This window comes from Euleptes europaea, chromosome 1 (assembly GCF_029931775.1).
Source record: "Euleptes europaea isolate rEulEur1 chromosome 1, rEulEur1.hap1, whole genome shotgun sequence".
Lineage (NCBI taxonomy): Eukaryota > Metazoa > Chordata > Lepidosauria > Squamata > Sphaerodactylidae > Euleptes > Euleptes europaea.
This window is the reverse complement of record NC_079312.1, coordinates 106,615,144-106,628,722: the sequence shown is the minus strand read 5'-3', so window position 1 is coordinate 106,628,722 and position 13,579 is coordinate 106,615,144. Positions and strand designations below refer to the sequence as shown.

Below are 13,579 nucleotides of genomic sequence, written 5' to 3'. Positions count from 1 at the left end.
AGATGGGGATATTGGCAGTTTGCTAAAATTTGGTGTGAATGACTTAGGTATTTCAGAGTTGTTACATAAAAACAATAGCAAAATACAAGCTCTCCCCACCCCCAGGCATTGTGTTCTAAAGGAATTTGAGGAAAGGGATCTTTTTTTTTAAACTGCAGCAACTTACATATAAGTATGTCCCAGCTTCCATGCTGTCAATCATACTAGTGGAAAATTCCTCCATTCATTTAAAAAGATACACAGTTGTAACTTTCAAATTTGGTTAAAGTGACATCTATTACTGGCCTGGGCTGTCAGCATTCCAAAAAAGGGATATCACCCTGATCTCTAGCCTATCAGGATGCACTAGGCTGAGCCTTGGAAAGAACACACAAACATTTACAGGTGTATATAAGTACTAGCGGTGTCCTCGTGCAGATTATGCACCTGTCTCAGGGAAAGGACTAACACAGGTGTGTTGTAACTTGGTAGGCTGCCAGAGTTAGATTATGAGCTCATTTGATCCACAGATACATTCTCCACCGCGTTGCAGCCCGCAATTTCCAAACATTGGCCAGGAGCCTCCTGAAATGAATATCTACTACGAAAACTTCTTCCATCCTCAGAACATTCCTAGCCCACAAAGGCCTGCAAACTTTGAAGCAGCGGACTACAATGCCACCCACAACCCCTATCTGTGGTTGAATGGACCTTCCATCAACTCCCCACCTTACCTCCCAGGATCCAACGGCAGTCCTTACATTCCGCAGTCCTATGGGATGCAGAGACAATTCCTGCCTAACGTGCATGGCTTGGGGGCAAATGAGATGGGCTGGCTCCCCATGCCTTCTCAGGAAGAGCTGATGAAGTTGGTGAGGCCGCCGTATTCTTACTCTGCGCTCATTGCCATGGCCATCCACGGAGCGCCAGACAAGAGGCTGACCCTCAGTCAGATCTACCAGTACGTTGCGGACAACTTCCCTTTCTACAACAAAAGCAAAGCTGGCTGGCAGAACTCCATACGGCACAATCTTTCTCTCAACGATTGCTTCAAAAAGGTACCACGAGACGAAGACGACCCGGGTAAGAAGGCTTCCCGATTATGTTTTTGCTTCCCAAGATATCTTCTGAGGCCAGCAGCTATTTGCCCATGGGCTAGTTTATAATCCAGCCTTGTTGAAAGTATGCTTTATATGCTGTTGCTGTTTTGTAATTCATATGGCTTGACAATCATAAATACTTCCTAAAACCACCACAGTTGACAACAGTTATTAACTGAGTCAACAATTAATAGAGATGAGAATATAGGTGGGCTATGACAGGCATTTGTTCTTTTGAAATCAACAGTGCCAGAAATTTTCAATTTTTCTTCAGGAAAAAACTAATTCACTTTCAAAATGTTTCTGAGACTTTCTTGCACATGAGGAGCGCTAGTAGGGCTGCCAATTTTTTTTTTTTTTACCGGTTTCTACTCCTCTACCTTTAACAGTAGCTTGATATGTCAATAATACCCCTGTTCAGTTATTCAAAAATGCATGTACTTTGTATGAAGAAAGGAGTGGGATCCTGTTCACTGGACCCAACGTCCCTCCATGAGTCAGTGCAGTGCAGTAGTTACAGTTGGGAGACTTGGGAAGGCTGTGGCTCAGTGGTAGAGTATCTGCATCTCCAGTTAAAGGGCCTAGGCAAGCAGGTGAGGTGAAAGACCTCTGCCTGAGACCCTGGAGAGCCGCTGCTGATCAGAGTAGACGATACTGACTTGGATGGACCAAGGGTCTGGTTCAGTACAAGGCAGCTTCATATTCCAATCTCAGTTCAGCCACGAACCTCGCTGGATAGCTTTGGGCCAATAACGCACTCTCAGCCTAATGTGCCTCACAAAATTGTAAGGATAAAATCTTTTGAAGGAAGGACACATTTAAAATTATCTATATAGATTGATAGAGTTCCTTTTAGACATATACCTACCTAGGACATGGTTTTCCCTTCCCTTTTAAACCTCATAACGTCCCTGTAAAATAGGTTCGGTTGAGAGTGTGTGGCTGGACAAGGCCACCCAAAGAGATTCATGGTAGTGTGGGGGGCTTTGAACCCAGATCCTAGTCCAACACTCTAGTCACTGTACTGTACTGGCAACAGGCATGTAGACTTTCTGCAGTGTTCCCCTCATGCGCAGGCAAGCCATTATGCAAAGGGGGGTTCTCATAATGCATTCAGCTGCATGTGAAGATAGCCAGGTATAGCCTGCAAGGTTGATCCTGCTCCTTTTTAAGCATGCAGGGTCGGGTGCGCTTTGAATGCCTGGACGTGGTGTTTGCCAGGTGATAACGTTTATCTCTGTGTTGTGAAAAGCTCCACCTCTGCAGATGAAGCTGCAGATGACCTCTAGCTGCAGATGACCTCTGCAGATGAAGCTGTTGGCCAAAGCGCAAGCGCAGGCCAGGCCGTTGTTGTCCTCCCCCCACCCCCAATTGTCATTTGGCAAGCTGGCATTAGCCATCCAGTCCTGGCCGTCAAGTCAGCCCATTCGTTTTCAGAATTAGTTCTCTCTTGAACTTTTTTATTAGATAAAACAGTTGCTGGGATATGCTCTCAAGCAGCATTCTCTGCTGCTTTGTCTCAAGCTTTTGAGCGTGTGTGGGTATAGTGGCTAGAGTCTCAGACTAGGATCTAGGAGTTCTGGGTTTGAATCCCTGCTCTGCCATGGAAGCTCGCTGGGTGACCTTGGGCCAGTCACATATCCTCAGCCTAATTGACCCTCACAGGCTTGTTGTGAGGATAAAATGAAGGTGAGGAGAATGATGTAAGCCTCTTTGCATCCCCATCACGTTGAAAAACAGGGCATAAATGAAGTAAATAATAAATGTTCTGTGGCTTAGAGTTGGTTTTAATATCCAAGCTCTGTTTTATGTCGTCTCTCTCTCTCTCTCATTTTCTACATAATGGTTACCTCTGCAAAGGCAGGGCCTGAAGAATCTGGCTGTAAAGACCTAGATTAATTTGAATACAGGTAGTGTCTTTTTGAAAAAAGGGTGTTACCCAAATTGTTGCTTTTCTTGAATCTGAGCCAGACTAAGTCCTGAGAACCGAGTCTTTGTCGGCTGTGATTATATCTATGTTTTTCTGCCCTTCTTTTTTACAGGGAAAGGCAATTACTGGACCTTGGATCCGAACTGTGAGAAGATGTTTGACAATGGAAACTTTCGTCGTAAGAGGAAGAAGAAATCTGACATCAGTGCCAGCACAGCAGTGCTTGCTTCTGACAAACCGGAAAGCAGTGCCCTCAGCAGCAGCCCCAAAGGAGCAGAGCCGCAAGACATTTTGGAAAATTCCTCTTCTGGAACCGAGAGCTCGCCTGGAAAGAGCTCCCCGCCGCCTCCTTCTGCTGCTCCCTGCCTCAACAACTTCCTGTCCAGTATGACGCCGTATGTGAATGGGTCCAGTTCTGTCAGTCGTGCAGGGCCCCTGGGACTTAGCGCTGAAGTTGGTGACAAAATGGGACAGAATATGGTAGGCTTCAACTCCTACTCTCCTCTTTCTAACATCCCCGGCCATGGCAGCGGAGAGTGGTCCAATTCCATGTCCTCTGGTCATCTAGGCTACAGCAGTTCAGTTCTCAACCAGTTCAACACCAGTTTCTACAACAGCCTTACTGCAAATAATACTCTGTATGCCAGAGAGGGAACTGAAGTGTAAACCAAGGGAGGCCCTATGGCAACAGGAGAAAGGGGGATGAATATGTAGGGCGAAAATATGCTTGGGAAAGGTGCTTCCTGTTAGTCCTTCATTTCTGGCACCCCTCTGTCAATTTTACTTAGACCAACCCAAAATTCTTTGTTCATTCAAGATAAATAGGCCACAATGGTTTCAAGCTGAACTGTATAATTTTGACCTTCAGAAGTCTTGTCTTAGGAAGTTTACACAAGAGCACATCCTCTAACTCCACATTAATGAATAAAAAAATCTCTGGTTGAATGACAAAGCAAAACAGAACAACCACTTCATACATAAAGCCCATCTTGAAGAGATGGAAGGAAAGCAGCTCTCTCTTACTTTGAAATCACATTAGATGTTGAGTATGAAACAGCACGTGCAATATAAAAATGAGTTTTACTAAGTGGTCTGGTTTCTACTCCTTTGTCTAATTGGAAATGTAGGGCGGGGTCCAAAGAAACGTTACACATGAAAAGATCCCCTGATCACAATGGGAAGGTATCTGTCAAACTGAAACAAATGGAACTTTTAAAAGTACTTATTCTGGGCAACATCCAGCCAATTTGTTCTATTCCAAAGCTGTTATTAGAAAACTTGCAAGTAGCAAAAACCCTACTTGCCTTAATAATTGTCATGAAATGTGTTGTGTATGGCCGTTATTTGTGATTTGGAAGAGAAAATGTGGTGGTTGCACAATAGGGTTGCCAACCTCCAGGTACTGGAAAGAATCCAGACAGCACTCACACAATATATTAAAGTACTAATTTATATAGGTGAAGGAAGGTGCAAAAGTGAGGTAAGGTACTAATATATTAATATTAGGGACCTGGCAACCCTATTGCACAAAGCAAGAACTAGACAAAGAATCTGAATACAGTGCTTTTTTGTGGAGAAAGTGTAACCCTTGTGAAGTAGAGCTGAAAGTTTTTCTGGAACTGAAGTCACTCAAACTGTCAGCCTGTCTATATACACAAACCCTTATGAGTTCAAGTGATGGTTACTAATTTACCGGGGGGTGGGGGTGGGAATCATACCTAATTCTTCACTCCTTGAGATGTTTCATGCCCACTGCAGTAATTCAAATGGTGCATTTGTGTGTGTTTTTAAATCAAATGCATCCTTTTCTTATACAAAATGTAATATTGTAGAACAGTCTTTACATACAAATGCTCTTTAGCAAGGTTGCCTACTGATGTATTATTACGAACAAAACACTGTTTCTTGATATTTTGTGTGTATTTTGGTTACAGTTTCATGATGGGGACATGGAGGGAAATGTTTTCTAATAAAATATTTGTATGTATCGCTGAGTGTGTGCATTGCATTGGCAACGTTTCATATGTTTTGTTAGTTTAATGCCAAGCCAAACGAGTTGAAAACTGATTAATGTAACATAACCCTGACAACTGCTCATTTTGTGGTGTGTAACTCCCCTTCTCTCTCCCCCGCCCCCAGTTCTGCTGGGGGAAGCCAGGATAATACATTCTCCAACTGGGCAACAGTACAAAGTTTGCATGCTTCTTCTTTTGACTTGCATTTCAGTCAGCCATGCTCCTTGAACATGAAAGCATGCCTACCTGGTTCCACACAAACGCCAAGTGATTCTGCTACAGCAGTTACCGCATAGTCTCCCCAGATAAAAAGGCTTGTTGCATTCTGTGTGCGAAATGAGAGGCAAACCTCTAGTCAAAGTACACTAGCACAATCCAGCCACACTACGTGCTTCTAAGTCCCATTGATTATAATGGAATCATTAGCTTTCCCGCTCATTTGATGACACTTGACTGCTGAGTAGTTTTGGATATTGGGCACGATCAGTTTTCTGGCAGACAGAAAAGCAGGCCTTGTGTGTATCTAGGTACATGTATTGTGCAGGCAAGTGAGTAGGGTTGCCAGGTCCCACTTTGCCACCGGTGGGAGGTTTTTGGGGCGGAGCCTGAGAAGGGCGGGGTTTGGGGAGGGGAAGGACTTCAATGCCATAGAGTCCAATGGCCAAAGTGGCCATTTCTTCCCGGGGAACTGATCTCTGTCGGCTGGAGATCAGTTGTAATAGCAGCAGATCTCCAGCTAGTACCTGGAGATTGGCGACACTACAAGTGTGTTTAACAGCATTATTTTAAGTGGTGTGTGCTGCCTTGAACTCTGTGAGGACACATTACAAATTACTGCAGGGCCTGAAAAAGCATAATTTCAATTAGCCTGAAGTGTGAGGGTGTATTAAGCAGCATGACTACAAGATAAAAATACACAGAGAATGAAATGGAAGCCCCATGCAGTGGATGCAGTTAAAGACCTTTTCTTCATTGCATCAAGCCTAACTGCTGTTTCTCTGTAAAGATGTCCTGTCTCGCTCAAACAAAGCACTTCTGGACGTCCCAAATGTGGAGGTCTGGGGGTGGGGAGCACAACTGGGGTGCAGCCACCATCCTCAACACCAGCTCCAAGATTTTCAGGGCAAGGGTGGTTCCTGCCAATGGTTTGAACTGCACAAGAGGCCTTGTGAAGTAGGTAACTTTGATTCCCACCTTGAAGATGGGGAACTAGGGTTGCCAGGTCCCTCTTTGCCACCTGTGGGAGGTTTTTGGGGCGGAGCCTGAGGAGGGTGGGGTTTGGGGAGGGGAGGGACTTCAATGCCATAGAGTCCAATTGCCAAAGCAGCCATTTTCTCCAGGTGAACTGATCTCTATCAGCTGAAGATCAGTTGTAATAGCAGGAGATCTCCAGCTAGTACCTGGAGGTTGGCAACCCTATGGGGAACCGACACTGAGAAAGTGATTTACCCAAGGCTAAAGAGCAGTCTCTCATAGACCTGGATGATTTATGTTATTCAAATGCAAATATCACCCTGTATCCTACCGGATTCACACAGTACAATTTAATCCATTTTTGCTCTAAAGTAAATCTTGCTATGTTCAGTGTGCTTTTTCCCTAGGAAGGCATGAATAACATTTCATCCTCAGTCTTCTTTTCTGACTTTACCACACAAGGATGGCTAGCTAGCCTGTTTGTTGCACACATTCTTCATGCATTTATGCCCTCAGATAGCACTTTGTTCGTTCATGCATGGGAGTTTTTCCTGAGGGTTGTTGCTTGCTGGACCCACACCTTCCTGTTGGGGGTCTATGCACCAGCAGTCTCCAAGCTCCAATCAGGAAGTTCTTGAAGCCCGCCCCTTGAAATGCTGCTTTATAATTGTCTGCAGTGAGAGAAAAGCCCCCCCCCCCAAAAAAACAATTGCCGCATTAAAAAGCATTTTAAGCACATAACACAAAAAATGGAGCAATCTGAAAAGGGGGTGGGGGAGAAAAATCCAAGCCTCGGTTTTAAAAAGCCTTTCTTCTGCTCAGAAAGAGCTCCATGGAAGCAGGAAGTATTTGAATCCCCGCCTCTGGACATGCTGCTTTGTAATTGGCCGTGAGTAAAACTAAGCTTGTGTGTCCTGCACTTTGCCTTATGCACAGCGATTTCACCCGGGCTGAGCTCAGGACAGAGGGAAGAATCACGTTAACAGAGGAATGGGAAGGTCATCACAAAGTCATCACAAATGGAGGGAAAACTCATGCATAACTCCAAGGAACAACCAAGACAGCCTGGGGGTGTGGGTGGACGTGAGTGAAAGTACCCATAAACAACCTTTGTCTAAAAGCCCACTCAAAACCGCTTCATTACCATTCCAGTCTGCAGTTAATATCTAGTATCTTTGCAGTTATACATGACCTTCAGCTAATCCAGCTCCACATACACAGGTGTTGGGTGTTGGTAAATGCTGAGTCACAAGGTTTATGAACCTTCTCACCTCTCTTGGTTGGCCAGAGGAAGAAGAAGCTTTCAGATGACAAGCAAGTAATGTCAAAGTATGAGCTGGATGAATCATGAAGATTTATTCATGAGCAGTCATTTTGTCAGGGAGGGCTGGAAGGAGAACTTCCACTTGAAACTTTACATATAACAAATTGGCACATTGTCCTCCACCAGTTGAAGGAGCTGCAAGGACCTGTCATTTCAAATAAATGTACACATGGTACACATTCTCTATAATTCGTCTCAGAGTATTTAGGACTAATGATTTCCATGCCAACAGTTCAAGGCTTGAATAGATTTTATTTGGTTCTGCGATCTTGCCCTATCTTGAACGCTCAGGTTGATATACAACATTTGGAAACTGAGCACCTTACGGGAGAAACTTTTAGAACTTTCTGTGCAACGATTAAAAAAAAAAGTTAATAGAATTCTTATTATGTTGTGTGTCTGGCACAACTTCTCTTGAAGGTTTTTTTGGTAAGTCCTGCCCCTGCATGCAGGAAATGGGCCTCAGTGTACCAGATATAACAACAAAGGAAACAACAGAAATTCAGTGTAGGGATGTTGGGGACTGAAGAGGAAATAGGCAGTTTGGGGTGGTGAGCGGCAGTAAGATCAGTGATCTTTGATTCAAAGAGAGTCCATGTGTTTTTAATAACTCCACTTCGGAGAGAAATGTAACAAGTGTTGCTTTTGCCTTGAGAGCACTATAGTGAAAGGGAAGCCATATCTGTGTTTCGATAATATTCATATTAAGCACAAAAGAGTCTCTGTCATGTTAAAGCTTCACTAATGAGAAGTGGGCTGTGAATTAATTTTCAATTCTTTCACAATCAAAGTACAGAGGCTTTAAAATATATTTGAGGGTGTCTAATTGAGGGTGTGGAGTACTTTGTGTGGTTTTATTTCTTTTACTTTTATTTACAAAATTTATATCCCACTGTGCGACTCTGCTGTGGCGCCCCCTGCTGGCAACCTCAGTGAGTTGTTGCAAAGAGGGGGGCGGACTCTGGAGAAAGTTCCGAGGCGCCCGCGACTCAGGACACCCGCCTTTCTGCCATCGCAAGGGCCACTCAGGTGGCTAACAATTTAAAACATATATGATAACATCACATTTTAAAACCATTTAAATATAATGGCTAGTGTTGAACTTGGTGTGGGGAAATCTTGGTTATTAGTCCCCTCGGTCATGAAACTCGCTGGTGATCTTGGACAAGTTACTCTATTTCAAACTTAGTTTTATTCAGGGTTATTGGGGAGATAAAATAGGGATGCCACCCTGAGTTCCTCTGGGGAAAGTCAGCATAAATATATAATAACAAGTGTGGGACCCGCAAGGACTTGCAGGGGGGCCTCATTTCCCCCTCCCTCTCCCCCACTCTTTCCTCTTTCGTATTTTCTTCTCTCCGTCCCATGCACCAGTCAACCTACTTTTATCTGTCCCGTCTTCAGGTTTCCTTCCCTGCCCCTGGCAGCCTGTCCCTGGGAAACTCTATGCCATGCTGGACGCCAGGCTGGGCCATGCCCAGTTGTGTGATGCCAACGACTGGGCTGGGCTCAGTTGTTCAGTAGGTAGCTTGGAAAGACTTGTGGGGGGCACCTCACTTTCCTTTATATCTCCTTCCCCACACTTTTGTCTCTTTCCCTCCTCCTGGCAACTCCATATTCTCACCTTTCCCTGCTTCCTTTTCTCCTTCCCACCTACCAACTGACCAATCTTTTATCTGCCTCCATCTTCAGCTATATTTATTTACTTCATTTATACCTTGCCTTTTCCACAATGTGGACTCTAAGCAGCTTCCATCATTTGCCTCTCCTTCATTTTATCCTCACAACAACTCTGTGAGGTAGGTTGCTTAGTGTGTGAGGTAGGTTGTTTAGAGTGTGTATGGCTGGCCCAAGGTCACCCAGCCAACTTCCATGGCAGCGTGGGGATTCAGACCTGGGTCTCCCAGATCCTAGTCTGAAACTCTAACCACCACACTACACTGGCTATCGTGAGATAACTGCTGTTGGACATTAGCAAGAGTGCCAGCGTGGTGTAGTGGTTAAGAGCGGCGGTTTGGAGCAGTAGACTCTGATCTGGAGAACTGGGTTTGATTCCCCACTCCTACACATGAAGCCAGCTGGGTGACCTTGGGCTAGTCACACTCTCTCAGCCCCACCTACCTCACAAGGTGTCTGCTGTGGAGAGGGGGAGGAAAGGTGATTGTAAGCCGGTTTGATTCTTCGTTAAGTAGTAGAGAAAGTCGGCATATAAAAAACAACTCTTCTTCTAACCACGCCTTTTTTTTTTTTTTTTTACAGATTTTATAGTTTTCTGTAAACCTGGAGCATTTTTTAGGTTTGTAGAAATATCTTGTTTTGTCCATTCACAGCTCCAATCTCCAGATTTAAGTATCCTCAGATTTGGCTGAGTTGAGAATTACATATGGGTCTGAAGCCTGCTTTAACTCTTGAATACCGAAAATGTGTGAAGAAAGTACTGACAACCACAGTACAAAAAAGAGCTAGCCACAGTCATGTCAGTGCCCCTAAACAATATGTCAACCAGGTACTTGCCTGTCCAAAATAAGTTAAAAGCCTGCTTATCCTCTTCATTTTCCTTTGCTGCTTATTTATGAGGGAGCCCGAGGTATTACTTTTTACTTTGTGGTTCATTTGTGGTTTTATCTAACATATTTGTGCTACAAATATAATTGACTTCCTCAACCCTTTAGGCACTCTAGTAGTTAATGGACTCCTGACTACCTCCATTCAGCAGATTTATGTGCATCTGCATAAACCAAAAGCCATTTGTTTTTCCTTTCATTTCAAAAGGTGTCAGAACATGATTGCCAGAGCTGCATAGTGCTGAGCTTTCTTGTCAATGGCATGATGCACTTACAATGCTCACGGAATATTCAGCCACCAGTTTAAGCAACCATAAGGTGAACTGATCATGCAGGTAGAGTTTGACCTCTGTTTATTGGGGATGCACCCCTCCTTTAAAGAGTAAGTTTATAGTTTGGGTATAGACCAATCTTGTCAGACCTGAGAAGCTAAGCAGGGTTGGTACTTGGATGGGAGACCACCAAGGAAGGCACTGCAGAGGAAGGCAATGGCACACCACCTCTGCTTCTCACTTGCCTTGTCAGCCCCTTGCTTCGTTCACCATAAGTTAGTTGCCACTTGACACCACTTACATACGTGGTTTAAATTTTGGCAGCGCTATTTGCTTATAGATGCCTTGCCTCAGGGAAGAGTAGGGTTACCAGGTCCCTCTTCACCACCGGCAGGAAGTTTTTGGGGCAGAGCCTGAGGAGGGCGGGGTTTGGGGAGGGGAGGAGCTTCAATGCCACAGAGTCCAATTGCCAAAGTGGCCATTTTCTCCAGGTGAACTCTATCAGCTGGAGATCAGTAGTAATAACAGGAGATCTCCAGCCACCACCAGGAGCTTGGCAACCCTATCCATAGGGGAAGGGCATCTATGGCTGACAGAATGTCCACCCCTTTCCTGGCAAAGGCCTGACTGGCAGCAGAAGTGCTGCTAAAATTCAACCATACCTGCTCCCAGCCCCACACCCCTTTCCCATAAAAAGTAACAAAGAAAAAAGAAAGACAAAAAAGACTAGCCAGGCTTGAACCCACAGCCCCCACACCCAAGACCAGCATCCTAACCACTGGGCCAAGAAAGTAGGTTCAAAGGAGTCATGCCAGCAGGCATCAGGCACTCCACTGCAGCTAGGGTTTGGGGAGGGGAGGGACTTAAATGCCATAGAGTCCCATTGCCCAAGCGGCCATTTACTCCAGGGGAACTGATCTCTATCGGCTGGAGATCAGTTGTAATAGCAGGCGATCTCCAGTTAGTACCAGGAGGTTGGCAACCCTAACTGCAGCCCTGACATCACCACCAGCCCCATGGGGCCTGGCAGAGAACAGTGTACAGGCAGGCGTGTGGCTCAGTGGAAAGGCCCTGGGATAGCACAGAGGCAGACAAGAGCCTTAAAGCTGGTCTTTCTCCTCCGCAAACTACAAAAGGGGGAACAAGATGGGCCCGGCTGAGGAGGCACCCTGGAGATCTGTCGTTTTGGCAGGGGTGCCGTTTCACAATCCCGCCGTGCTGCACCTATGGCAGCAGCAGCTCCCTTCCTTCTGCCCTGGCTCCCCTACCCCTGTACTGCCAAGCTATATGGCTTATCAGATGCCAGCAGTGTTGTGGGGGAGTGGGGGACCCAGAGGATCCCCCACACACACATGTTACAGCTGCCACACACAGCCTTGGACCACCCACCAGCCCGTTCTCTGCGGGGGCTGCACATAGCAGCCAGGAGTGTGTATATGTGGGAAAGGGGTGTGGGACCAATATGGGGGTTCAGCCTTCAAAGTTCCAGAGGACGTGGTGTGGCGTAGTGGTTAAGAGCAGTAGCCTCTAATCTGGAGAACCGGGTTGGTTACCCCACTCCTCCACATGAAGCCAGCTGGGTGACCTTGGGCCAGTCACGGTTCTCTCCAAACTCTCTCAGCCTGGCCTACCTCACAAAGTGTCTGTTGTGGGGAGAGGAAGTGAAGGTGATAGTAAGCCTGTTTGAGACACCTTAAAGGTAGAGAAAACCGGGATATAAAAACCAACTCTTCTTCTTAAACTTCTATATTTTGCAGCTGAACAAACAGAAGACCAGAAAGATCAACACCAGTGATGCCAGCATGGGCATCCCTGACTCAGAGCCCACCCTTTCAGATGTGTGAAGTGGCAGCCCTAAGGCAAACTCACAGATAGAAGGAGGAGGTGGGGCAGGGAGGGACATGGAGCTAATCTGATCGGTTTACAAACAGAGAGAGCGAGCTGAAGACTTTATTGAACAGCAAATCGTTTTGAGGTCCGATCAATTGGGTTGCCAATTCTCTCTGGCTGGAATGGCTCTTGTGCCTTTGTGAGCTGCTCCCAGGAGCCATGGGGATACAGGCTGTGCTGTCCCTAGCATTGCATGCACTTGAGTGAGGTGGACTTGCTGATCAGGAGCCTGCCCTAGGCCAGATGACTCAGGGGCCAGGCTGGAACCAGTGACTGAGCAGAATGGCCAGGACTGATCTGGCCATGCTTCCAGGTCTCCTTGTTCAATCAGAGGGCGATTCACCATCTGCACGTGGGGGCTGGTGGGGGCGTTGCCTTCACCAGACACTACGGGTGCCTATGGGCCATGCTGTGATTTTTGATGGCCTAATGTTCTGTTCTGTCTGAGGTCACATTCCTGGGCTGGGGTGGTTTAGGAAGCCAATTAATTCCTGCCCCACAGACACACCTTCCCATGTTGGCACAGGGGGTTATGCTGGCAGGCTCCTGGCAGGTGGCCACAGCAGGGCTACCCAGATGATGGGACCAGCAGGGTGGCACCAGGGAACTGTGCAAGCCCATCTCTGACTTAAACTGGCGTGACTCTGAGATATGCCAGATTAGTGGCTAGTTGGCTCCCAGCATGCTTGTGCCCCCTGCCTAGGATTGCACTGTAAATCAGCCAATTTTATTTAATGGTATGTGTGTGGGGGGGGGGTGAATACCCCCCCCCCACTTCAGCACATGCTAGACACTTGTATGTGCGGTTCAGTCTCCCAAACTGCTGTCTTACCCTCTTGCATTTCTTTCGGTCCCCAAAGTGAATGAGCTGGACAGGAATGGTTACCGTACTGATGCCTTTACCCCTCTTTTTATTTCCACTATGCCACTCTACCCTTCCTGTCCCTCATTCTGCATACAGAAACCAGGAGGGGGTAATTTGCATTGTGGTATTCCCCCCCTCCACCCTGACCTGGATAGCCCCAGGCTAGCCTGATCTTGTCAGATCTCAGAAGCTAAGCAGGCCCAGCTTAGCATTTGGATGGGCAGCCTCAAAGGAATACAAGGGGCGTGATGCGGAGGCAGGCAATGGCAAACCACCTCAGTTAGTCTGTTGCCTTGAAAACCTCACCAGGGGTTGCCGTAAGTTAGATGTGATTTGATAGTACAAAAAACAACAACACAACAGAAACCCAACCCTCCCAGCATAGTACCAATGATGGCCAATCTTTCGTCCTCCAAGAGAAGAAAGCCCATAGGCAGCCTTCAAGT

The 13,579-nt window shown here is 46.2% G+C and overlaps 1 protein-coding gene across 1 annotated transcript; it reads left to right on the top strand.

Annotated features, from left to right (window-relative positions):
- The first annotated feature begins 443 nt into the window (after positions 1–443).
- On the top strand, positions 444–3,730 carry FOXI1 (forkhead box I1). The gene is made up of 2 exons (XM_056864331.1): positions 444–1,062; positions 3,122–3,730. Exons 1-2 carry the CDS (start codon positions 489–491, stop codon positions 3,673–3,675), a joined length of 1,128 nt encoding a protein of 375 aa, XP_056720309.1. The 5' UTR covers positions 444–488; the 3' UTR covers positions 3,676–3,730.
- Positions 3,731–13,579: the final 9,849 nt, after the last annotated feature.

What these genes read in the sequence shown, in the direction of transcription:
- FOXI1 (XM_056864331.1), top strand. Translation starts at nt 489, where the DNA reads ATGAGCTCATTTGATCCACAGATACATTCTCCACCGCGTTGCAGCCCG. An exon ending in ACGAGACGAAGACGACCCGG is followed by an intron (nt 1,063 to 3,121) that starts GTAAGAAGGCTT and finishes TCTTTTTTACAG; the next exon opens with GGAAAGGCAATTACTGGACC.